The sequence below is a fragment of the Sciurus carolinensis genome, chromosome 2 (genome assembly GCF_902686445.1).
Source record: "Sciurus carolinensis chromosome 2, mSciCar1.2, whole genome shotgun sequence".
NCBI classification, from domain to species: Eukaryota; Metazoa; Chordata; class Mammalia; order Rodentia; family Sciuridae; genus Sciurus; species Sciurus carolinensis.
In genome coordinates, this window is record NC_062214.1 from 89,060,989 (window position 1) to 89,086,914 (window position 25,926).

The 25,926-nt window shown below is 51.7% G+C and overlaps 1 protein-coding gene across 10 annotated transcripts in view; it reads left to right on the forward strand.

Annotated features, from left to right (window-relative positions):
- The window catches only part of Megf11 (multiple EGF like domains 11), a 325,247-nt gene that overhangs the window by 261,993 nt on the left and 37,328 nt on the right, over positions 1–25,926 (forward strand). For all 10 annotated transcript variants that reach the window (XM_047538427.1, XM_047538434.1, XM_047538432.1 and 7 more), the window contains 2 exons: positions 452–664; positions 7,662–7,836. In XM_047538427.1, the coding sequence (XP_047394383.1) occupies positions 452–664; positions 7,662–7,836 (388 nt within the window). The remainder of the gene's footprint in view (positions 1–451; positions 665–7,661; positions 7,837–25,926) is intronic.

The window sequence follows — 25,926 nt, forward strand, 5'->3', positions numbered from 1 at the left end:
CTGTGTCCTCCAGTGTTGCAAGAGATGGAAGGGCAAAGAAATAGACCTAGCTGGTTTTATGGGCACATGAATCCATTCACGAGAGCAGAAGCCTCATGACCTAATTTCCCAAGGCAGCACCTCTTAACGCTATCACACTGGGGATTGAGTTCCATCCTGAATTTTGGAGGAGATACAGACATTTAAACCATAGCATATGTAGTTTACCACAATTTGAAAAAACATCAGATTCGGTATCAGTGGAACATAATTGTACAAACTCATTGCTGAGGTGCTAAGGAGACCCGGCCTGAGGCAGGGAGCCGACCCGGTGAACTACACCAGGGAGTGCTTCCTGGAGGATAGAGGAGGAAGGCCGTGGGATGGGGAGGCAGGAAAGGGTGCGTGCTGGGAGGATCTGGAAGAGCAGGTGAGGGAGCCCAGCCCACAGCCCTGCTCTGCTACTCCACAGGTGCCAAGAGGAGTGCCCCTTCGGGACCTTCGGCTTCCAGTGCTCACAGCGCTGTGACTGCCACAACGGGGGCCAGTGTTCGCCCACCACCGGTGCCTGCGAGTGTGAACCTGGCTACAAGGGCCCGCGCTGCCAGGAGCGACTGTGCCCCGAGGGCCTGCATGGCCCAGGCTGCACCTTGCCCTGCCCCTGTGACACCGACAACACCATCAGGTGGGCCTGGGCAGGGGCAGGGTGGGCTCGGGTGGACAGGGGTTTCTCAGCCCCCACCTCCAGCATGGCCATCCAGGACGGGCAAAAGGTGGGAGACCTCAGCCATCAGCTCCTATAATGGCCTTGATAAAAAGGGGGAAGCCAAGGCCACATGGCCACAGTCAGGACCCGAGCCCAGTTGATTCTGTCCACCACAACCAGCTGCCTACATTTCAAACTGGGACTCTGAGACCCCACTCACAGCAGCAAGGAAGGGGTTTGGTGACCTCAGGGTCTTGAGACATAGAGAGCAATACTCGAAGGAACCTTAACAGTTTGTATGACCCATCCTGGGTCCCAGCAGGCCCTGGCAAGGTAGAGGAACAGGAGGGACAGAAGTCAGCCCTTCATCAGGGCCTTGGCATGGGATCTGCTCTTCCCTGCTTCTGTGTCCTGTGTGGCTTGGGGCACCTGAGCAGAAGCTGGCCCCTGCTTCCAGAGGAGCCTGAACCTGGGCCCCAGATAAACGCCTCCCCAACCCTTAGTTCTGACTGCTTCTCGTCTGGAGGTAGCAGGTGTGGGGAGCATCCCTTCTCCTCAGCCTGTGGGCAGCCAAGGGGGGCTCTGGCTGCCCTGGGGGAGCAGAGCACACTTCCATTCTGCAGCCCTGGTGCCAGGACTGCTGGACTTAGCCTCTGCCCCTCTTCATTGCCAGCTTGATTTTTCACAAATCACCAAGGCACCTCAGGTCACTGCAAGTAGAGGCCCCTCAGCATGTGTCCCAGCTTAGATGAAAATGGCCCTCAGTTCTCTGGCTGAGCAGCAGGGTAGTTCTAGGCAAGGGTGGCAGTTGGGAAGGAAACTGTCCAGAGAGGTGCTGGAGCCAGAAAACTGCCTGTATACGTGACCTGAGTGTTCATTTGCTCATTCATTCAACAAACACTGAGTGCTGTAGGGCTGGGTCATGAGTCAGCCTCAGGACCTCGGGTCTGTGTGCACACACACCAGGCATTGACAATACCAGAGGCACAGCTTTCTATATGTCCTTCTGAGAAAGGAAAATTCTATTTGCTGAACCACCACCTACCACTAGTTAGTGACTGCTACCTTAGTTCTAGAAGGCTCCCTGGAGGAAGTGGCATCTGGGCTGGGTCTGCAGAGCAGGCGGGAGCTGCAAGGCATTAAACACAGGGCCCCATGTGGCTGTCAGAGAGTGGGCAGCTGCCTCTCTGTTGCCCATGTGGAGGACAACACCGGGACACCCACCCCTGCTGGGAAGACAAGGAAGGCTTCGAGGCTTCCGCAAGGCTTCTGCTGGGGTCCCGTGCAGGGGGAAGCCTCTACCACAGAGATCCAGTCAAGCCCCAAATTAAAGAGCTATTGTTTTCCTCCCGTGCCTGAGCAACCGTGCCCTGCATAATTTATCTCTCCTCTGAAGGAGTCCTCGATGCATTATTAATCTGGAAGGACTCCCTCTTCTCCGTCGCTAATCTCAGCCCATCCAATATTAATGATTATTTGCTTTACTGTCTTTAACGCATGTCATGTTTCAGGGACTGGGAAGCAGTAGTGATTCCTAGGGCTGGGGGCTCGGAGGGTGCCTGCCAGGCCACCCCCAGGCACACCCCTCAGAACTCATGTCCTCACTGAAGTGGAGCTTTGTCACTGCCTGGGCCCTGCGGGTTCAAATGGCCTGGCTTGTCTATTTCTGTGGTTGCTGCATCAGTATTGCCCAGTGCCCAGCATAGAGTAGGCCTTCCATAAAAAGGCACCACCGCAATCACCTCGAACAGCCCATCCCTCCTGGTGTTCTGCACATGAACTGATGTCTGCCTATTTTTAATATTTCACCCCTGTTCTGCATATGATGTGATGTCTGCTTTTTATTATTTCACCCCTTTCTCCTAGCACAGTGCCCCAGTGGCTGAGCCCCTGACACAAAGTTTTTAATTCTGTCTAGCTCAGGCTTTCTCAGTCTTGTCACTGTTCACATTTGGGGCTGGATGAGTCCTCGTTGGGCATGGCCATCCTGTGCATTGTGGAGTGTTTGGCAGGATCCCTAGTCTCTGTCCAGTGGATGCCAGTAGCTCCCCCTTCCCATGCCCAAGTTATGAGCATCAGAAATGTTTCCAGTCCTTGCCAAATGCCCAGGTGGGGTGCAGGTAAGACTGTCTGAGGTTGCGAGCCTCTGCTCTAACTGGATGCTTTCATGCTGCATTTGGCTTTGATTTCACGGACACAGAGAACAACTCTTTCCCTCTGAGTGGACACGGGTCAGCCCCTCTCTTCCCATGAGTCTTTGACCCATCATAGAGCCTTTGCCTGGGATTCAAGAAAAGCAAAGGAGTGACTCTCTGACTCCCAATCTCAAAGCAGTTAAATTGCAGCTGTGGGGTGAGTGATGGGACCCGGGGTGCTGGCCTCAGATCAACCTCTGTCTAAGCAAATGTCCTGACTCTTCTCCGCTCGATGCCTGTTTCCCAGCCTATCCATCACTTTCCATCAGCTGAGTGGGAGAAAACTTCTCTAGTGGTCTTTAAAAGTGAAGTTTCTACCCAATTCCTCAAGAGAGGAAGGTGAGATCCCTAGAAGTCACATCTCATTTCCCCCCAACTTCTGCACAACTTACCACAAAGCCCCCTCCCAGATGACTTACAAGTCCTGAGCATCTTCCTAGGAGGACAAAGCACTCCTGACACTCACCAAGGCAAGTCCTGCCCACCCAGCCCAGCCTCTCCAGGCTCCTGCCCCCAGCCAGGCTATTCCACAGTGTTGAATCATACCCAGGAGGAAGAAGTGACTGGTGAGCTTCCCCAGCACTTCACTCTATCGACTCTTTGTAGTGCACACAAAGAAGCCACCCTCCTTTATACAGGAGTAACCTTGAGGGAGAGCGCCCTGAGCATCAGGCCTCTTCAGTGTCCCCTCCACAAATTGGATTGTCATCGACGAAGGCCTGCAGCCACGGTCGTGTTTTACCTTTGGAAGATTTGATTTAGCCCACGGATGAGAACTCGATGGAAATCTCAGTGCAACCAAAAGGAAGGCAGAAAAATCCACTCCGAAAAGATTCCTGCATTGTTCAGCTTTCAGTTCCTATTAACTTGTGATTAATCTATTTCTGGGGAAAATGGAGAAAAGTAGGGGAAACCAGAGAGAACGGAACCAGCCTGAACACCCGTGATAGTGATTGCCACCTGAGCCTCACCAGCAGGGCCTGGCCCACCATGGAACTCAAGGCGACAGGGACCCTAGCTGTGAGGAAGGGAAGCTTGGGAGCAGGGAATATGCAAGTCCCTCTCCTGAGGGACAAAGGTGTGAACACAGTGACCACAGTTCCCAGCTGTCCATTCCCCATCCTCTTTTCAAAGGGACTTTGGGAATTTTATAAGACAAGACAAACAATCAAATTAAGAACACAGATATTTCATCTTTGGAAATAGTATCATAGAGATGTGGTTAGCAGAAAGAAAGGAATGGTTTTAGATCTGGTCTTGGGCCTCCTGGTTCCCAGAGTGGAAAGTGAAATTAGCACCTAGACAGCCTCCAAGCAGCCAAAGATAGTGGTGGAGATCAAAGGAGGAAAGCAAGCTCTACACAGTCCTGGTGGGATCGCACTGTGAGCGAGCGTGCTTTTCAGGAGGCTGCGTCTTGGCCACAATGAGAGCCTTTGGTGAGTGAATTCCAGCCTGGCCATTCTCGCTGCAGAGGGAGCAGGAGAATCTACCGATGAGAAGAGCAGAAACGTGCCTGAGAACTTTTGAGAATCTCCAGGACTGGGCAGGGCCAATGGCTGCAGCCAAGACCTGCTGGGTCCTTCCTGCGTCCAAGCATGTCAGCCTTTATGACTGTGACTGAGCTGGTTCCTCTGACTCTAAACCAGAATCCCAGAGGAGGCCCCTGGAAAGTTGGAACCTAGAAAGGCTGTGCCTAATGGCTTTGCTCAGATTGTTGAGAAAGAGAGAGAGAGAGTAGAGCTGAGGGTTAGGGACACAAAGTGGGTTCTGCCCATGGCATCTGTGCCCATCACTTATATGAGGGGGGGAATTTTTCTAGAACTGTGAAGGTCAGAAAGTTTCAAAAACTCATGCCTTACCTCCATGCTTCTTTGTTATATATTTACAGTTTTTATTGCTTTATATCTTTATAAATTTGATAGTTTTAGAAAGTTAGAGAATACATAGACATTTAACAAAAAAACTCAGTCACTCGTAATTTCTCAACCTAGAGGTAAGCACAAAATTCATTTTGTTGTGATTTGTTCATTCTTTGTCCATGTCTGCATCTATCTCACTTTTCCATATTTCCGATCATGACTTTGTATGTAATTTGCTTATTTCACTAACACATGTGTTGGTCAGATTTTCGTCACTGGGACAAATACCCAAGAAAAACAACTCAGAAGAGGAAAGGTTTGCTTTGGCTCATGGTTTCAGAGGTTTCCATCCTTGTCTGCTGGCTTGAGTGCTTTGGGCCTGAGGTGAGGCTGATCATCATGGTGGAAAAGCATGGCGAAATTTCTCAGCTCGTGGCAGCCAGGATGCAGAGAGAGGGGAGAGAGAAGAGAGAAAGAAAGGGATCGTGCGCAAGCTTTCCAGGGCACACCCCAGTATCCTACTTCTTCCAAATAGGTCTCACCTCACAGTTTCCACCACTTCCTAAGAGTCCATTCAAATTATAAATGAATCCATCGAATGACTTAATCCCCGGATGAGGTTACAACCTTCATGATCCAATCATTTCCTAAAAGCCCTACCTGTGAATGTTGCTGCAGTGGGGACCAAGTCTTCAATACAAGAGACTTTGGGGGACATTCCAAATTCAAATTGTAACAACTCTGTATCATATCATTAAATATTTTGAAAATAATGGATACCTCTCTAGCATTCCTTCATGCAGATGATCATAATTCATTTAACCATCACCCTGTTGTCAGAGGCAGCCTGAGGCAGGGGATAAATATGGCCAGATAGACCAGGATCAGAATCCTAGTTCTACCACTCACCCACTTAGCTGTGTGACCTTGGACAAGTCATATAACCTCCAGCTGCCATCTGTGAAACAGGCTTAAATTCCTAATTTGCAGGTTTCTGAAGATTAGAAATATGTGTATAAAGTGTCTGCTGCTTTAATAGCCTGGTCACATATTATTTATTATTATTCAAATTGCTTCCTTTTTCCACTGTTATAAATAATGCTTCAGGGAACATCTCTGTGCATAAATCTTTCTGCATGACTCTGATTATTTCCTTAGGATAGATTCTTAGAAATGGAATTACGAGACCAAAGAGTCAGAACGTTTTTAGGTCTCCTGATACATAACCTCAAATCATTTTGAAACTTTTACCAGCATTTAAAAAAAAAAAAAAAAAAAAAAAAAACTTCACTGTTTTGATAGAGAAAAAGTGATATCCAATTGTTGTTTTGACTTGATGATTAATGAGACTAAACATTTTCCAAAGTGATTATTAGCTACTTGCACTTACTATTCAGGAATCGTCTGCATCTGTCCACCCCCTCATTTTCTGTAAGAAAACCAGGGCCCCCAGACGAGAAATTGCTTGGTTGGGCTGCACATAATTAGTTTGTTCATTAATTCATTCGTCAAATATACATTAAGCACCTCCCATGTTCCAGGAACCCTGCCAAGCCCTGAGAGGTAAGTGAGACAGACAAGGGCTCCCCCGGAGAGCTGCACCCGGTGGGGAGACCTGACAGACATGTCAACAGACACAGAACACAATTAAACCCAGTGAAAGTTGTGCTCATTCCCAAATATGTAATCGGGCAGTGACTCTGAGCCTGGGACTGGGAACCCATCAGTAACCTAGAAATAAAGCCCATCCTCATGGAACTTAGCAGAAAGAGGACTGGTGGGGGCCCCTCCTGCCAGCCCAGTGCACATTTCTCTTGATAATTTCCCTTGAGCTGGGCTCCAGAGCAGGGGGACACACGGGGAATCTAACTGGCTTGTTTCTACCATCCAGCTCCTTTTCTGGGGTGTTAGTCTGGGCAGGGTGTATCAAATACAAAAGATTTACTAGGGGAACATCTGTCTGCAAGGAAAATGGAAAGGGAGCTGTCAGACCGCAATGCAGGTCTGACCCATGCGAAGGAGAGAAGAAAGGAAGGAAAGGTGGGTGGAACAGTCTGAGCTCACAGCAGTACCACAGGAAGCCTTGAAAGCAAAGGTGCCCACCAGAGCAGGCCAGCGCGCCCAGCAGAGCGCCCACCTGGTATCCCTGATGTGGAGCAGCTGGAGGGAAATGTGGCCTCAGGATTTCAGACGCAGCAGCTGTGGCCGTCAGTTACACTCCTGTAGGAACTCCAAGCAGCACGTGGGCACCGCATCCAGCATGCCCCTGACCATGAATGGACATTGGCTGCTGGATCACACCACTGCCTGCCAGAGGTTGCTGCCCTCTCTGGGGACATGCCAGGCAGCACCTGCCTCCAGCCAAATGGTCCTTTCTCTGGCCTAGATAGATTAGAGAAGAGCCCACCCAATATGAGAAAACCTTAGCAAAGCACAGGTTTGGAGGAAGGCCACATCTGCCGGGAGGTCTTGTTTAACTCATCATCCAACGTGCATGAAACACCTGGGGGTCATTGCTACCTTCTCATGCTTCTTACCACACTAGGGATCTGCTTTGGGTGAGGTGGTGTGAAGCTCTGAACTCCATAGCCAACAAGACAAGAAATTAAAGAGACTCTGGTCTCTGCATATTTATACATATTTGGGAGTCAGAAGGCCTGGGTTCTAATCCTGATCTTGCTACCTTCTTGCTGTATGACTTTAGGCAAGTTACATAACCACCTTGAGCCTGTTTCTGGGGACTAATGAGGCCACTAACGTGGTCTAGGCTTCTTCTCGTAAACAAACAAGGCTCTGAGCAATTTAACCTCACAGGTCCTTCAATCTGGCTATGATGGGCAGACCAGATTTGGGGTGGGCAGAAGGTGGGACATGGCTACACCCCTGATGAACTGTCCTCTCCCCCTTCTCTCGCTGACTCAGCTGCCACCCAGTCACTGGAGCCTGTACCTGCCAGCCAGGCTGGTCTGGCCACCACTGCAATGAGTCCTGCCCTGCTGGTCACTATGGCGATGGCTGCCAGCTGCCTTGCACCTGTCAGAATGGCGCCGACTGCCACAGCGTCACTGGGAGTTGCACTTGTGCCCCAGGCTTCATGGTAAGATGTGGGGCCTCTCCAGCTCCTCACTACCTCCTGGCAACAGGGGTTTGGTCTTTTGCCCAAACACGAGCATGTCCTTGTGTCCCCTTCAGAGAGTCCATGACAGGAGAGCCCCTGAAGCTGTTCCCGAGGGGCTGGGGTTTGTAATTGTAGAAGTAGCGGTGGAGGAGGTCTCTCCATCACCCTCCACTCTGAAACACCAGCTTTCTTCTTTTGTGCCAGTTCCTCCCTGTCCATGTCCTTATGCACGTGACATTTTTACATCATAATGACTACAGGGCACATATGCAGTTTCCCGTTCTGCTTTCTTTCACCTACATTTCTATGTTGCTGCTTCTTAATTATCATTTTAAATGGCTGCAGAACTGCAGAAGCCAATGACCCCCGCCCCCAGCTTTCTCAGCCATTCCCTTCCTGCTGAATATTAAGTGGATTCCCACGTTCCCAGCTGGCTCCCAGCGCGCGGGTTCCTACAACTTCCCCCGTGCCTATTGAACTATTTCCTTAGGGTGAATTCCCAGGTCAGTGGGCATAATATATTTATGATTCTTGATGGATGTTGCCATATCGCCTTCCTCCAGGGTTATATAAGTCTACACTGTCACCAGTAGTCTATGAGTATACCTATTTCAATTTTGCTAACATTAAAAAAAAATCTTTGCTAATTAGATAGGTAGAAAATGACTCCTCGCTGTTGCTCTAATTTGCATTTCTCTGATTACTGCGGAGAGTGAACATTTTCCCCACGTGTTTGTTTACTATTTGTGTTTCCTCATGAATTATGCTCATCTTTATGAGGTTTGATTCTGGGGAACTTGACATTGGAAGTAGAATCCTGTTCAAAGGTGGGACATGCATAGTTGAGTCCACCTCAGTTGTTGACCCACGTGCAGTTGTCTCCCAGACTCTATTTTTTTTTCTTTAATTGTGCTATGGGAAGTGGTTTGTGCAGTTGTAAGAATGTGGCCTCTAGAAACAGATCTGGGTCACATCCTGGCTGTCTGACTCACGGTGTGACTTAGGCCAGTAGCCTAGCCTCTCTTAGATTCTACTTTCTCACATGTGAAATGGAACACCTGCCTTCAGGGTTGCTTACAGGTATAGAGAAAGGATATAGAGAGACGCTATTGCATTGGGCCTTGTTGAATGTCAACTTCTGATCCAGTAGATCTGGGTGAGGCCTGAGGCTCTGCATCTTTGACAAGCTCCCAGGTGATGTGGATGCTGTGAGTGAGTGGTCCCCCGCTTGAGGAGGAAGTAAATGCTTAACTGTGGTTTTTGACTCAGCTGCACTGATGCCTGACCCCGCTCCCAGAGGCGCTGGTATTCTTGGTCTGGGTGTGATCTGACTGTGCTGCCAAGGTGGTGATCCACTGGTCTACAAGAGAGCCCTGTCATGATGATGGCAGGCAGGTGCTTGCTTGCTTGGTGACACTGTCTTTGGAGGCAGGTCATCCCTGGTCTGCAAAGTGGGACTCAGGACCAAACATTGCCTAACTCCTCTTCCTCCTCCTCAGTAAATTCTTTGGCATCTTTAAAGGGAAAAATCTGTTCCTTCTAGGGGTTTCCTCTCTAGTTTGTCTGAATTGGTGTGAATTGTGGTCCATAACTCCCACAGAAAAGTGGTAGCACTCTAGTTTTGGGGTTTGTGTAGGAGAGAATAGTTACCTAGGATTAAAAATCTCATGTAGCCAAATGATCAAGAGATTGAAGCTGACTGCACCAAACTGCTGATGGGGTGTCCGGACCCTAGCCAAGTCCCAACTTGGCTACTGTGGTAATTCTGTGACTGGGACTCACCAGTCCCAGTTCCTTCATGTGTAAATGGTGAGTGGACAGGGAGAGATGAACCAACTGATGTCCAAGATGATCTGCTATGTGAACTCCATGGACCAAATTGGGAAAATATCCACTTCTGGGACATAAGGGAAAGTAAGAGCCAGATGGTATGTGCACCAAGGGGGTGGCATGAGGGGTGTCACAGTTTGTTCATGTGCATTGTCATGGCATCCTGATGGCCCGTCCTCCTTGTTCCCCCTTTTTACCCCCAGCTGCCTGCTTAATCTCTGCCCCTCGGAAGAGGAGAAAATCAGGGCCTGGGAGGGCCTGGGGAGACCAGCGTCTGTGCTCACTGCCTCCAGTCAAAGCTTCAGTAGTCTAGAGGCCAGGCCACTGCCTCCCATCTGGGATGCAAATTACTTCCTGTCCTTGAACTTTGGGGGGGCTTGACGCTTGCTGGCATCATCTCACACTGGAGTCCTTCCTGCCTGGGGCTCAGGACTAAGACAGATTGTGAGCCACGCTGCCCTGGTGAGACCCCACAGATTCCCATTCATCTCCTGCTCAGCCTCATTATACCTGCAAAGGCTTTCCGGGGCCCTGTTGGGTGTTAGGCAGGGTCCCCTCAAGGTGATTACAGCACAGTCAACTGTTCTCAACCAGCAAGTGACTCATTTCTGCAAGCACCAGGCTCCAAGGGGGATACTGTTACTCTTGCCCTCACCCCAGCTTCCCAACGAATGTGACTTCCTGCAATTAGTCAGCTCTGGCCAAAGTGGGGAATGGGGCAATCAATCTGCAGAGCAGACTCAGCTAAGGGTCCCCTCAAAATATCCCGCAGTCAGTAATAATTAGCTATGACTTTGTCTGTTGGATGGTTTGTGAATTTATACACCTGCTTACTTCCTGAAAGGCTTTAGGATAGGGAATTGGTGATGAACTAATTGAAAGAGCCTGTTTCTGGGCATTTGGAGACTTTCATCCTAGGCTCAGTAACCTTGGACACCTTACTTCATCTTCTTGGGCCTCAGTTCCCTTATCTGTAAGATAGAAGGAGTCAACCATTCTTGCCTGCTGTCAGATGTGAGTAGCTGACATGCTTGGTCACGGATGGAAGGCCACATCCTCAGCTGTCCCCTACCACCAGAGCCCTCCTCACAGGGCCCTGTATAGAGGATGTCGAGCAGCTTTATGAATGCTACCTCTCTGAGGGCTGAGAGGGGTCTTGGGCTCAACACCAACATGAGCAGTGCTGATGAGGTAGTGCAGAACCACCCCTGGGACTCCGTGACATGTCTGTTCCAACCAGGTGGTCCCCATCCCCGGAGGGCACAGGGATATGGGGCAGAAGCAGGCCCTGCTTGGCATGCTGGGCATGTTAGCCCTCACACTCTCTCCTTTCTTGCCAGAACACTGGATTTTTACTCTGCTAAGGACTGAGGTGGGATGTGTATGGAAAGGCTCATTGGACACCCGTCCAGCCACCACCAAGGAGTGGTACTCTGATAATAATCGCATCCACACTAGCAGTGACACTCATTGGATCCTTGCTGCATGCATCATCTCCTTTATGCCTCACAAGAGCCCTGCAGTGGTACACTTTCACTTTCCTCCATTTGCAAATGAGGAGCTGAAGTTCAAACAGGATAAGTGACTTGCCTAGGATTAAAAAGCCACTAGTGGTGGGAGCCACTGAACTCTCTTCTGATAGCTGATGAGCTCCAACAGAAGGGGCACCAGGGGACCACACAAATATGTGTTCAATCCTGACTTTCCAACCCCTGCTCTGCCTACTGGCAAGACACTTGTCCTGCCTGAGACTTCAGCTGTGAGAGTGGGAAACTTCACACAGAAAATTCCCAGCTTAGTGCCTGGAACATGATAGACCTCTGGTGAAATACTAAGTTGTGAGGGTAGTGGGGGGACTTGTTTCCCCAAGTCCTAGTGCATGCACACACACACACACACACACACACACACACACACACACACACACACATATACATACACACACACAGGAGAGTATCAGGATGAGCTGTTGCAGGCAGGTCCACTCAAGGACCTGTGGGTTACCCTGAATGGTCAGTCAGTCTCAGGAAGCACCGTGAGGTGGACATGCCTGTCAGCATTTGGGGCACAGATATGGGGATGGAGGTGGGAAGAGACTCTGGGCATTTTACTTGTTAACTTGGCAGCAGCAATGGCATTATTTGGGGCATCCATTGGTGAATTTCACTAGGGCTTCCCAGAGAGGGAAAAGAGTCTTGGACTGGAAGGTCGGAAAATGAGTTCATAGCTCTGGTTCTACCTCTTTTGGGGTCTCTAATTCTCATCTGTAAAATGAAAAAGAAAGTCTCTGCCCAACAGAAACAGTGGTGAGGGCACCAGTCATTCCAATGGGAATACATCAAAGAGGGGGCAGTGTTTCAGCACCGTGGACAGCACCACGCACCTCCCCTAGATGCAGAGCCCAGGGTGAACAGGAGGGCAGAATGATGTGTCAATGAGACAGAGGGACTCAGGCCAACTGAGTCCTGAGTACTTGCAGCCCTGTCCTGGCAGAGTCTCTCTGAAGAGGTGAGGACCTTTCTTTCCACCCACACTGGCTAGAGAAGCAGCTGAATTGAGTATGAGGGGCTGGGTTGGGGGGACTGTCCATCCACTTGCAGGTTTGGGTCACATCATCCTTCTCCATGGCTCCTCATCCCACCAAAGAAAATGCAAACCTCAGCCCTTTGTAACTTGCTTTCAAAACTAAGTAGCCCAAGCCAGGTACTGTCCCAGCTACTCAGAAGGCTGAGGCAGGAGGATCACAAGTTTGAACAATTTAGCAAGACTGTCTCAAAATAAAAAGTAAAAAGGACTGGGGATGTAGCTCAGAGTAGAATGCCTGTGGGTTCAATATCCAGTACCAAAACACAAAAGATTTAAAAAAAAAAAAAAAAAAAAAAGACTAGTTAGTCCACCCTCATGTCCTACTAAGTCCTGTCATAATCTGTGTGGTGGCCACACATGGCTCCCTTTTCTCCACCTACATCAGGGTCACTTTGCCTTTTCCAAAGCTCTTCCCCTTCAGTCCCTCCCCACAGTCCTTGTAGAATCCATGAACATCCTTCTCAGGCTTTCAGGCTAAGCTCCAAGGCTGCTTCTTCCATGAAGCCTTCCATAAATCTCCTGTCTTCAGAGTTAACCATTCTATCCTCTCTCCTCACCACACATGGCTCATACTCAGTGGATGTCTCCCTGAGGACAAGGCCACCTCTCCCTCTAACCTTGTGCCTCCTAACCTCTACCACTGCCCCATGCCTACCACATGGACAGCTTGCTTAATGAGTTATCTTTGAAATGAAAGAAATCCTCTGTAGGAGTAATGCCCTTAGAGCAGACGTTTCCAGATGACATGCATGGGAAGGAAATTCATGCCATTCCCCAAGGGGCCTTGCCAGCAGGATTGGGACTTGAATCTACCTATTGGCCCCTCTGACGTTGAGACAAACAGGTAGCTGTCCTCTAGCACCACCTCTGCCTTCTTTGGACAATGGCATGAGCTTCTGCCTTATGCAGTACTGTGTGGTGGCCATGTAGAGACTCAAGAACTTCACTTCCTGCCCCTATTTTGTTGCATGTGAAAGAGGAATAACAATAAAGCCCATGGGGTTATTGGACTGATTAAATTAACCATTTATAATGCCCAGCAAGCTAGTCATCTTTCAACAAGTTTTACCAATTATTACCATTTTTAAAAACATGGAAACTGTCACTGCTGTGGTTATTTACCCCAACGGTGTCCCACTTGAAGAGGCTGACGGGGCCTGGCCCCAGGGCCCTGTTCAGAAGCACAGGTGGTAGGCAGAGCCGAGTCAGCCAAAGCTTCCTCCTGGCTGGGGCCAAGGGTTCCTGGATTCCCAAGAGCAGCCCCAGAACTGAGAATAGACTTCCCAACACGGGGGAATAAGTCCCTGCTCCTCTGCTGGCTAGCTCTCCTTGCCCTAATTAAAGCCTCACCTAGGTGCCAGCCTGATGGAGCCTCCTGCAGTGCTGCAGGACTAATTGCTGCCACCTTGGTGCCTGCAGTGAGCAGCCTGTGAGGTCACTGCCCGGGCTGCGAGACTTGGTTTCCCAGACCCCCTCCCGTCCACTCCTCCCACACGGAGCCCTGGTGGTTGGGAGATCAGGGCCCTCCGGCCATTCCTCAGTAGATGCTCCCCCTCAACTCCAGCTGTAATGGGGACAGGGAGCTCAGGAGGTGGGGGAGGGCCCGTGCCCCCTCCTGGAGGCCTGGGGGCACATATTTCTCCCCAGGGATGACAGCATTTCTATTACCTTAAAGGGCTCATCTGTTTAAGCTGCAATTTTTTGAAGCCCTGTCTGCTGTTATTGAACCCTGCTCGCCAGCGACAGGAGCGAGCACTCCATCACCCAAATGAACAAACTCGTTTCCGCATTTGTCTCGCCTTCCTGTGCGCTGTCGCTGTCGGTGGCTCGGTGGCTCGTATGCAAACCTCAGCTGCTTTGGCCAGGAAGGCAGGAGGGGACCAGAGTGAAGAAACTTCAGATCAGTGGGGCAGCGACTGCATTTCCTCAAGGTTCCCCACGTCCTTCACAGATGTCCCTCCCCAGCTTCCCCCAGCAGGGCAGAGTGCACCTGCCTGTTGGGTGGCCCCTTGAGCTGGAGCTGGGGCATGAGGGTGGGCGCAGCCAGGAGGGGATGCAGACCGAAAGGACAGCCAGGTAACGTGACAATGATGTGCTTCCTGTCCTAATTGTTTCATTCTTCATCAACCTGAGGTCTATAAACTATTAGCCCTAAGAGCAGAAAATCAGCTTCCTGTTCGCCACCACCACCACCATTGACTAATTTCCTAATTATTGTTGTAAAAGATTTTCCTGGATGCTGTGCTGGAGATGAAGAATTTACCCTCTAACTGCTGCAACCCCCTGAGCAAAGAAGCACAGACAGTGCTAAATAGCAGGAACGATCCAAAAATATAACACACACACACTCCACACTCAAATCCCAGCTCTGTGGTCACCTGCCGCAGTAGAGTTATTTAGGTATCTCAAATCCTGATTTTTTTTAATGACCTTTTTTAGAGAATTCACATTTTTTTTTCTTTTTTGGTACTTACTGGGGATTGAACTCAGGGGCACTCAACCACTGAGCCACATCCCCAGCCCTATTTTGTATTTTATTTAGAGATAGGGTCTCACTGAATTGCTTAGCATCTCACCATTGCTGAGGCTGGCTTTGAACTCTCAATCCTGTTGCCCCAGCCTCCCATGCCCCTGGGTTTATAGGTGTGTGCCACGGCGCCCAGCTCAAACCCTAATTTTTTATCTATAAGACAGGAGAAATAATGGTACTATGTTATAATGTGATTATTAGGATTAAATGAGATAAAATAGATACAGTGCTTAGAACAAAGCCTGGCATGTAGTAGATGCTCAGTAAATGTTCATCAGAATCCCTTATGTGGCTGTGTGGAGAAGATACAGCCTTAAGTAAAAGTACATGAACTTTGGGGTCAGAGAGGCCTAGGTTGAAATCCTAAGTCTGTCTGTCTGTCTGTGTGAACTTAGGCAATGTACTGAGCCACTTTGAGTCTGCATTTCCCATCTGTGCAATGGGTTAAGAATGCCAGTCCTGCAGGGTTAGGGGCGTACTGAATGAGATGCAGTGTGGAACTCACAAGGTGAGGTTGGAATCAGTGCTTCTGAGGGTAGAGATGGAAGGATGCGCTGCACTTCCTGGTGCACCTGCTCCCTGTACAGAAGAAGAATCTGAGGTCAGAGAGGGAAAGTGACTTGTCTTGGGTCACACAGAAAACCGTGGCAGAGCTGGGGTGGATGGAGGTCCCAACTCCCAGGTCAGTGCTCTTCCCACCTTTACCTCCATGTCATGTGTTTACTGATGACAGAGCAGACACCTACGGATGTTTCCCTGGGCAGGGAGGGATAGTGGCAGGGTGCTGGAGGAGGGCACCGGGAGGTTAAGTCATGTTGGCAATTAATCCACAGAGCAAAGTAGTGGAAATTGGCTTGGTGTCACTAAGGCTGAGTCCAGTCTTCCCCTCTGGGACCCACAGTTTGTGGCTTCATTAGGGAAAATTGCTGACTCTACTGTTGTGAAAAGTAAATATCCCATCTCAGGCCACACTCTTGCCGCCGTGGTCCTGATGTCCTCCAGCACCCTCGTTCTCGGCTGGGCCTGGCGAACGCCGGCACTGCAGCACCTGAAGAAGCTGCCGGGGCAGGTCTCAGGTGCCCTTGCTCCACACACACCCAGGTTCCCTTTCCTCTGAGCCTCAGACTTTGATGGGGCTTCTGCTGACTCCCAGCCCTGGGAGGGCCCAGGCCTGGGCCTGAGCCCACAGATTTGTGGGGCGGGGGCCACAAGTCAGAGGAAACAGACAACCAACTGACTGGGATGCCCGTGCTCCCATTTCCAGCCCGAAACGCAGCGGGGCCTCCGCCAGGGTGTCACGCTCTTGGTAAATGACTTTGTCAAATCCTCACAACAACCCTCAGGCAGGAGCTGTTAGGATCCCCGCCTGGGGCTCAGAGAGGCCAAGTCACCTTCCCTGTTGGTAAGTGGCCAGCAGGAGCTGAGCCTATTGCTGTTTGAACCCGGAGCCCTTACTTATAGTTGCAACCAAAATTGCCTGGACAGGACAAGGCCATGAGGGCATCGTTAAATAACGGACCTGAAACTTTCTCAGGCCTCTTCCTAGGAGAGGGGACAACCCCAGCAACGTCTTTTCTCAGCCGGCGTCTAAGTGGCCTCCCGCTTTCCTCTTCTCTGGGAGGTAGGCAGGCTCCTCAGCCTCTCACAGCTGGGCCTGCTGGGCCTCCCAGCTCCGCTGCGAGGAAAGCCAGGAAGGTGATGTTGGTGTATTTCATAGATGAGAACACTGAAGTTCAGAGTGGTCTTGTCCAAGATGATTTGACTTACAAGGACATCAAGAACCCAGGGCTAAGGCCTGCAAGGCCAGGCTCCCCACGGGACAGCCGGGCAGGGAGCTGGGATCAATGCTGAGGACAGGACTCGCTGGGAGTCAGCCTGGGCTTCAACCCTGGCTCCGCCCTGCTAACTGTTTGACTTGGCTGGGTCACTTCACTATTCTCTTCTTTAACTTCATCTGCAAAATGAGGTTGCAGACAGGTTGACCCCTGCCTCCTGGGGCTGCCATAAGCCCCAGAGGAAACAGTTGCTTAGAAGGACTGACTGGTGGATACATCAGAGCATGGGCACCCAGGGGACCCAGGGCCGGCAGACTCTCCCCACCAGGTATGCAACAAAGAAACCAGCTCCACTCCTCAAACTCCAGCTCCCAGCCCGTCCTCCCGGCTGTCTCTCCTTCTCACCTCATGGTCATTAGCACCAGCAACACTCTTTGCAAGAGTAATTATCTACCCCAGGAGGGGAAGGGAGTCCTGCCAGAAGATGTGATTATGTCTGGAAAATGAAAGATGCTATTGAGAAAGGTCATGAATAAATCATATCAAGGTGGGGCTGATAAGAAAACTCAGGGTGGGAGGGGTAAATTCCAAAAACAGCCCTAGGTAAGAGTTCTCTCCCAGAAACACTAAAAAAAATTTTTTTTTTCTTTCTTTTCCTAAATGTTTTGAGAGAGAGATCCAATGCCCTGAGCCAGGTCCAGGGAAGCAAGGCAGGGGCTCCCCGGCTCATGCACAGGTGAGCGGGGCCTGGGAATGGGAAGGGGGAGAGTGGGAGCAGAGCAGGCCTGCCCTGAGCCTCGTGCGGCAGGCAGGACAGAGGAGCTGCAGTCTAGAGCAGGGACCGGCCCAGTGGCGCTGTCCTTCACCTCCATTCCCTGCGTGGGGAGAGGGTGATGTCGCACTGAGGACCCAGCATGCAGTTGGTGCTGACTAAGTGCAGAGTCCCTCCACTGTCTTCAGCGGAGGCTGCCTGGCAGAGGGGAGAGCCTGGCCTGGGCTTTGAGTGAGGGACACCTGCGTTGCCCGCCAGGCCTGCGGCTCCCTGACTGGGTGGCCTAGAGCAGGGCCCATCCTCCCAGCTTCTCTTCCCAGTGCTGGGTGGACCCCAGAGCCCTGCAGGTGCTAGGTCAGCTGTCCCACAGGCCACGCCCACCCCGCTCCCCTCGGGGCCCCCTCTGCTCTCCTCTATGGACCTGGACCGTCCTACAGGATGGCTGGGAGGGAACCCAGGGCAAGTGCCACAGAGGCGTTTCCCTTGCAGGGTGACAGTGCCCTCTTTCCTTATACCAAGTGGGTGAGGCTCCCCCTGGGCCGCAGGGTGCCGAGAGCCTCTCCAGCGCTATTCTGAGAACGTTCCACACGTTGGTCTTCACACCACCCTTTCAGGAAGGTGCTGTTTTAGGGGCTGGGGAGATAGCTCAGCTGGTAGAGTGCTTGCCTTACAAGCACAAGGCCCGGAGTTCGATCCCCAGTACCGCAAAAAAAAAAAAAAGGCAAGCAGGAAGGTGCTGTTTTAAACCCCTTTTTACAATAGGGAGATTGAGACGCCATGAGGCTAATAACTCGCCCAGGGTCCCTCTGTGTCAGAAGAGAACCGGAAACCAGCAGTCAGCTTCCCCACTCTCTGTGGATGGCCTCCTTCGGCAATGCCGGAGTGACCCTGCTGCCCCCAACAGGATGAAACCCTCACTGTGGCCATGGGTACAGGGCCGCAGGGCTGAGGATTTGCCAGGGGCCACCAAAGGCTCGGAGGGATGGCTCCGGGGAGGTGTCAGCCTGCCTCCCTCCACGCATGGCCTCTGTCCCTGCTGGTGGTGTGGACGGAAGGCCCCTCATCACCATGGCGCCCTCTGCTTCAGTCCTCCCATCCCAGATGCCCAGAGCCCTGGTCTGACCTGTTCTCGTCACCCTCTGCGGTTAGATCACTGTTGCCATTTTACAAAAAGGAAACAGGCTTAGTGAGGGCACCCTGGTCTCTGGAGTGTCTCCACCCTCCCAGCCTCCCCTGGTCTCCACGTCCAGGGCTGGACCCCTCCCCAGGCTCTTGCTTCTCAGTCCGTCTCTCTCAGGGTCCTGCTCCCCTCTCTGCTCCAGGCCGGAAGCCTCCACTGTCCTTTCCCCACAGGGAGGCCTGAGCTGGGCTCCCAGCAGACCTGCCTGAGCCTCGCTCGGCACCTCAGGTGGAAGAGATGGTGGAGCCGGGGCCCACGTGGTGAGCTCTGTGACAGGGTGCCCAAGAAACCTCCAGGGCCCAGAAACATCCAGAGGAGCTGATTTAATAGTTAAGGGAGATGGCAGCTGGGTGGGCAGGAAGGACAGCTTGGGTGGCCCTCCCTGGTAAAGGCCTCAGCTCCCTAGTAAAGGCCGCTCAGGCTTTAATTTCAGACTTTTCTTTGCTTTCAGTCTGTAATAAAAAATAATAATAATTATTATTACTATTATTATTATTATTATTCCACAATCCATAATCCACTGGGTTTGTCTGATTCTGGATTCACCCAGAGAGGAAGGGTCCAGCTGCCACCAGCCTTGGAGGAGGGGCTTCCTCAAGCAGGCTGATCTCTGAGCCCCCCTCCTCTGCTCAGGAACCGCCTTGATCTTTGGGGCAGTTTGAGGCTTAGGCTTGCAGTGGAGGCCATCTGGCTGGGCCCCTCTGACCTCCAGGTGCCCATTGCAGCTCGCCATGGCCCCCGACCCAGCCTCGCCCACCCCCACACACCAGCAAGTCCAAGCGCCTCGCCCTGGGGCCTCCTACCTATGTACAGCCCCCCACACCCCTGCTCCATCCGTCCCTTACCTGGACAGCCCTTCTCTCCGTCCACCTGAGCCGGATCCCACCCCCATGCCCTCCACTGTCAGCCCGGCGGCCACCTCCCACTAAGGCCTGCTTTCCCTCCTCCCACCGCGTCCGACCCTGTCCCTTGTACCCTGGCCTACCCTCTCTGGTGGCACCTTGTGGACTGTTCTGCCCTCCACCCAACAGAAAGCTCTGAGGAGGCAGCAGGTCTGTGGGACTCATCCCTGTGTCCCCACCCTTCCCCATCCTGTCGCCCCCCAAGCCCAGCCACCCAGGCGTGGCACAGTCCCAGCATATACACACAGTGAGTACAGAGGCACCTCATAAGTTGGGAACGTGCCACATCCACCCCTTATCAGCCTCTGTAGGACCTCTGTCCCCCACAGGCCGTTTCCCACCTAGGATGTTGTCCCTGTCCTTATTGTCAGTCTGACTCTGCCACCTGCTGCCCTGGGTCCACACCAGGCAGCCCTCACCCCCAGAGAACTGGGTTCTGATGCTGCAGGGCTCACACTCCCCACAGAGCCAGCCCCACAGTGTGAACCCAGCATGACCCCTTGGCATGCACCCCGCTCACAGCCATCATGATCAGATCACCATGGGGCTCCAGAGAAGGGTCACAGTGCCCAGAGGTCTGACCTGCAGGTGCTAAGCTGACCTCATGGCTGTCACACAACAGAAAACACTCACACACACCAAGCACACCACAGGGAACATGTCGGGGTGACCCTGGAAGCTTCCATCTGAATCAGAACCTGGGACAGCAGCCGAATCCCGTCCCTAACCTGTACTTCACGCACACAGGACTCCAGGCGAAGTCACAGGACACAGTCAGGAATGTATTCTCCGCTGGGTTCCCCACACCCCTTCCCCTCTCTTACCAAAAACAGCCAGCAGGACATCAGCAAGCAGGGTGGAGTGCCTCCCAAGCTAGTCTCATCCCAGGCCTGCCTTGCTCCCCAGGCCACTGCACACTCCAAATGCTCAGATAAACTCCTCCAATACCCAGCATAGGCTTTCCCAGAAGTTTGCAGGCAATATTTTTGGCATTTAAAAATGACAACGTTTTTAAAAATATTTTTATTTTTTATTTTTAGTTACACATGACAGTAGAATGTATTTTGGCAGAATATACGTGCATAAAGTGTGACTTATTCTAATCAGAATCCTATTCTTTGGTTGTACATGATGCAGAGTTACCCTAGTTGTGTATACAAATACAAGGCCAGGGAAGTTATGACCGACTGATTCTACCATCGTTCCTATTCCCCTTCCCCTCCCTTACCTTCATATCCCTTTGTCAAATCCAATGGAATTCTATTATCGCCCCCCCCAAGCCCTTTGTTTTGGATTAGCATTCACAAATCAGAGAGAACATTTGGCCTTTGTTTTGGGGGTTGGGGCCAAATTGGTTTATTTCACTTAGCATGATATTTTCCAGTTCCATCTATTTACCAGCAAATGACATAATTTCATTCTTCTTTATGGCTGAGTAATATTCCATTGTGTATAAATATATATACCACATTTTCTTTATCTGTTCATCCATTGAAGGACACCTAGGTTGTTTCCTTAGCTTGGCTATTGTGAGTTGAGCAGCTGTAAACATTGATGTGGCTGTGTCACTGTAGTATGCTGTTTTTAAGTTCTTTGTGTATATGCCAAGGTATGGGATGACTGGGTTAAATGTTTGTTCTATTCCAAGTTTTCCGAGGATTCTCCATACTGCTTTCCAGAGTGATTGCACCAATTTGCACTCCAACCAGCAATGTTTGAGTGTACCTTTTCCCTCCAGGAGTTCCGCCTGAAGTGGACTTCAAATGTCCTTTCTCGGCCACACCTACTGCCTCTTGGGTTTCCTGAAATGCCTCAGTGTCTGGAAACTGTTGTAAGGAGTCTGTTCTCCTTTGGCGAGTCCTCTTGAGGGAATCAAAGCATATGTCATATTTGTGCAAATTGGAAAAATGACCCCTTTCTCAAGATATTCTACTGATATTTATCAGAAAACTGGTGTAATATACATGTGTATATGTGATATATACAACCATGTATATTGTACATATACATACATACATCTACAGTGACTTGTCATGTGAGTGGCACCTCTAGAGTTGTGCAGTGCACATCCTATAGAACTGTACAGAACAACCTCAGGTCACTGGCAGCCTCCTCATTTTAGACAAATAAAGGTAAGCATGAATGTTCCAGTTGCTTTCAGTGCTAACATTCATCCCTTCTTCCCCTTGCATGGGAATCAGGCAGAATTATTCCACTCCACAGGTGCTGAGCATTCCCTGTTTGGCACAGGGTGGCAGGCACGGGAGGTGACTGTGACAAGTAACCTGTATCCCTCCCTCCCTCTCTCCCTTGGGCTCTCTGTTCCTTGTGTCTTATGCAGTTTCTTTTCCCCAACACGCATCTGCTGTCAGGTGCTGCTTTATCAGTGACGCACTAATGAGGCCCAGCGAGGTTCGCTCTGACTTGGAGAGGCCCCCGTGCCTGGTGTGTGGTCAAGCTCTTCTCTCTTTGCCTTGTGGGTCACGTGCCACTCTCTCCCTGGAAAATCACAAATGTGGCTCCCTCCCTGGGAGCCCTGCCATCTGGGAATGAGGGAGGAGTGGAGGCAGGGGTGGCCCAGTGCTGGCGTCCTGCATGGCAGAGCAGCATGCACCTAGCAAGGGGCTTTGCAACAGCATGTGTGTGCGGTCAGCATCGATGCGACACTGGCCACCAAGAACCGCCCCACCCATGACCTCAAGCTCCAGGAACAGCAGGGGAGAGAAGGGAACAGAAACATCAGAGGATCCAGGGACAACAGAAGGCCCGCAGAACACCCTGAAGTGCCCGTGCCCCATGCCCTGTAGGGACAAGCTCTGTTCTACTCGCCCTGTGCCCTCCGGTCCAGTGCAGTGTCTGGCACAACTGGAAGTGTCTCCTGAAGGTCTGAATTTGTTCAGCACATAGACACCTAGCAGGGACCGTGGGCGAGGCTCTGTGCCAAGGCCAGGACCTTGGGGTTGCATAAACCCACCCAGTTCCCACACGTGTGGGTCTTACAATCTAAGGCATCAGAACTGAATTTTTTCCAGAAATTATTATTTTATTATGATTATGCTAAGTGCCACAAAGGAGCAAGTAACAGGGTCACCCGCTCCAACAGCGGAGGGGAGGGGAGAGTTAAAGATGGTGGGAGCTCGGTCCTCTAGTCTAGTGTGGTGGTTAGTGAGACCTGGGCCCGTCTGGGGCCTGGCCTGGTGCAGACGCTCGGCAGACATTGGTCCCCTGTAGGATGGATGGATGAGGCTATCGTGGGTCAGGGCTGCTGCCTCACTTGAACCCTTGGGCGCTGACCCAGGGTCCAGGGCCCTTTCTTCCCACCTACTCCTCCAACCAAAGGACCTGTGGGGCAGGTGCAGTGGCCTACACCCATAATCCTAGCTACTCAGGAGGCTGAGGCAGAATTGCAAGTCCGAGGCCAGCCTGGGCAACTAAGCAAGGCCCCATCTCAGAGTAAAAGACAAAGAGGGCTAGACGTACCCCAGTGGTAAAGCACGTGCCCATCACGCATTAGGCCCTGGGTTCACACCCCATGCTGCAAACAAGATGCAGACACGTGCAACTTCCCTGGGCGCTGTCTCCACGTCCTCTTTCTGAGCCCTGATAGGCTGGCGGGTGCACCCTGCTGCACCCTCACCCAGAGCTGGAGAACCCAGTTCTGCTCTGTTTACACTGCCTGCCACCCACAGAGCATGTCTGAGGGGACATGGAGGTAAACTCCCACGATGGCCTCCCTCCTTTGTGTGAAGGAAGGTCACCCACTTTCCATTCTCCACCTTCTTCCACCCCCGAAAATATTCATTAACCTCCTGCACGTTGCTTGGAAAACGGGTGATCAACATGAGAAGCCCAGCTGTTGATTAATTTTCCCAAACAGGGCCAAACTACAAAGCAGCATATTGCAGGGGAGAAAATTCGATAAACAACATTCAAAACAAATTTAATAGAACATATAACTCTTTACCCAGGGGCTCCGGGCCCGCACCGCCATGTTGGGCAGGAGCCAGGTGAAGGCGGAAGAGAGATTTGCTCGTCTTGAGCAGGACCAGCTGGGAGGGTTCCATTCTGCCGGTGGCGCTTTCAGATCAAGTTCAGGATGTTAATAGCCAAGGCCGCAGCTATAATTAACAGCCTGCGAGTGGGAGGAAGCGTTCACATCCGTCTCCCATTCACCAAGCGCAGATGCAGAGCAGGCCTGGCAGGCATCACCCCACAGGAGCTCCGGACCTGCCCCTGGAGGTGGAGGCTCCGTGTCCTGCGAGGTGTGGTGTGGGATAGGAAGAGGAAGTGCGATCGATGGGGATAGAAAATTACCCAGGCATCCAGCACCTTCTGGGTGCTGAGAAAGGGCCAGTGCTTCTGGGCCTCAGTGGGTGGCCCTTCGAGACACAAGCTGTGTCCTCTGCTGTCCTACTGTGCTTGGGTGATGAATGATAAGAACAGGGACAGCAAACCCAGGTGCCACCACACCTGTGCTAGTAGAAGTGGAGACAGAGGATGCGAATTCCAAATCCATCTCTCCTTGCACTGGCTGTGTGCTCTTGGGCAAGTCGCTCACCTCTCTCCGCCTCAGTTTCCTCACCTGTGAAACAAGGCCACTGAACCAGAGGTGGTTCCCAGAGTTCCTTCCAGCTCTGGAACCATAGGCTTTCTCCACACCATTAGGACAGGAGTGACCAGATCCAGGCTGGGCATTAGCAGAGTAGGTGGTCACCCTGCTGGTGTCATTCTTAGGGGGCCAGTAGGGGTCCCCATCCCTGGGCCTACGACTCACCCTTCCTCAGTCATTTGGGCTAAGACCTGACTCCAGGCAGGGAGATGCTCCTAGGGAGAGCCACAGGGTCCGAGAGATGACACAGTCAGTGGTCCCCAGGCAGATGCTGCAAAGGCTGCCACAGGTTGCCAAGAGCAGGTTTGAGCATTCCCCAAACCAACAGGAAACCCTCCATTACCCACAATGAGACTAACTAAACACCAAAGACTTTATTATGCTCTTAATTAGAATTAAACTAACTCTGTGTTAGACCAGGATACTGTGAATGATCAGAAGCTCTGATTGCATAGGTGACATCATAGGAGTTTCTAGGTCATGGTCACTGGCCAAATCATACCTGTCCAAATCTGACTGGCCTTGGACACCAGCACAGAGTGACAGCAGTATCTTTCAAATTGAGAGGTTTTGCAGGCAAAGGATAATCAAAGGATCCTGGGTGGTGAAAAGTTGGGGATACTGGTTGACCTTAATGACCACAGATGCTTGATAAAGAAAGCAAAGCTTGTGTGTTCCCTGGCATTATCACGTGTCCATCGGAGAGAAGCCTGCCTTCCAGCAAGATGCGTGGAAATCCTGGATGGTGGTAATCTTGGGGAACAACCTCGATAAAGGACTTTCAGGGCCAGGCCTGACTGGGGCAGTGAAGTGGACAGAGGGTCCTGGCCATGCAGAACATGAGATGCCAAATGCAGAGTGCCCGACTTCATCTCTGAGCGGAGGAGAGATCCACAGACATGAACACAGGGCTGGTTTGGGGCAGGCACCGGACTCCCGGTGCCCTGGGAGCAGTAGCATGTATGTGCATCTCTGCCCTGTGGCTCTGGCTGGGTGCCATCACCTCTCAGGTCCCATTTGGCTCAGAGTCTCCTTGAGCAGATGCTCTAGAAGCCGGCAGGAGAACGTCCTGGCTGTGCTTCGCAGCCTCCGCCTGGCTAGGCAGAGCTGGCAGGGTGCTGGGGCAAGGCGTGGAGCCACAGACTGGGATCTGGCCTGTCCTTCCCTGTTGACAAGAGTTCCAGGGAGGCTCAGAGTCAGTGTGGTAGCGAGGGACTCCTCAGACCAGACAGCACCCGCTTCCCATGCTTCCCCGCCTGCCAGGGCCCTTGCTCACTCCTTTACGTAACTCCTATGCCCTGTGGTTGGACCTAAGCTGGGGATGCTGGGGCAACCCAGGCAGATGAGGTCGCAGTTCTCCCGAAGCTTCTAGTCTCCTTGGAGGGGGCAGGCAGTAAATAAGTGGTCCGACACATTGCCCGAGGGCAGAGTCTGGGCCCCAGGCCCCTCAGTGCCCCTGGAGCCTGTAGCAGGCCGGCTCAGCTCTGGTCCCACTCAGCACACATTTGTTGAATTGGCTGGCATGAGAGAGAAGCATATGGAAAGTGCCGCTCCTTCTGGTTCTGTCCACGGTAAAAGCCAATGTGTACACACAAACAACTCATTTCGATTAAACATGTATTGAGGGTCCATTATGTACCAGCAGGGTCCCAAGCCCTGAGAGTGTAGGTGTAAATAAAGCCAGATCCATCTCCCCAAGCTCAGGGCCCCTGGATGGAGGCAGGAATGTGAGCCACAGGGCCTCAGGGTGCTAGGATGGTGGCTGCTGTGTGCACATCTCATTCCCACCAGGACAGGGCCAGGGGGCAGGAGAGGGTGCCCGGGTAGAGATGAGGGCAAAGGTGTGAGGAGTCACAAATTTCTTCCTGACTCTAAATAGATGGGA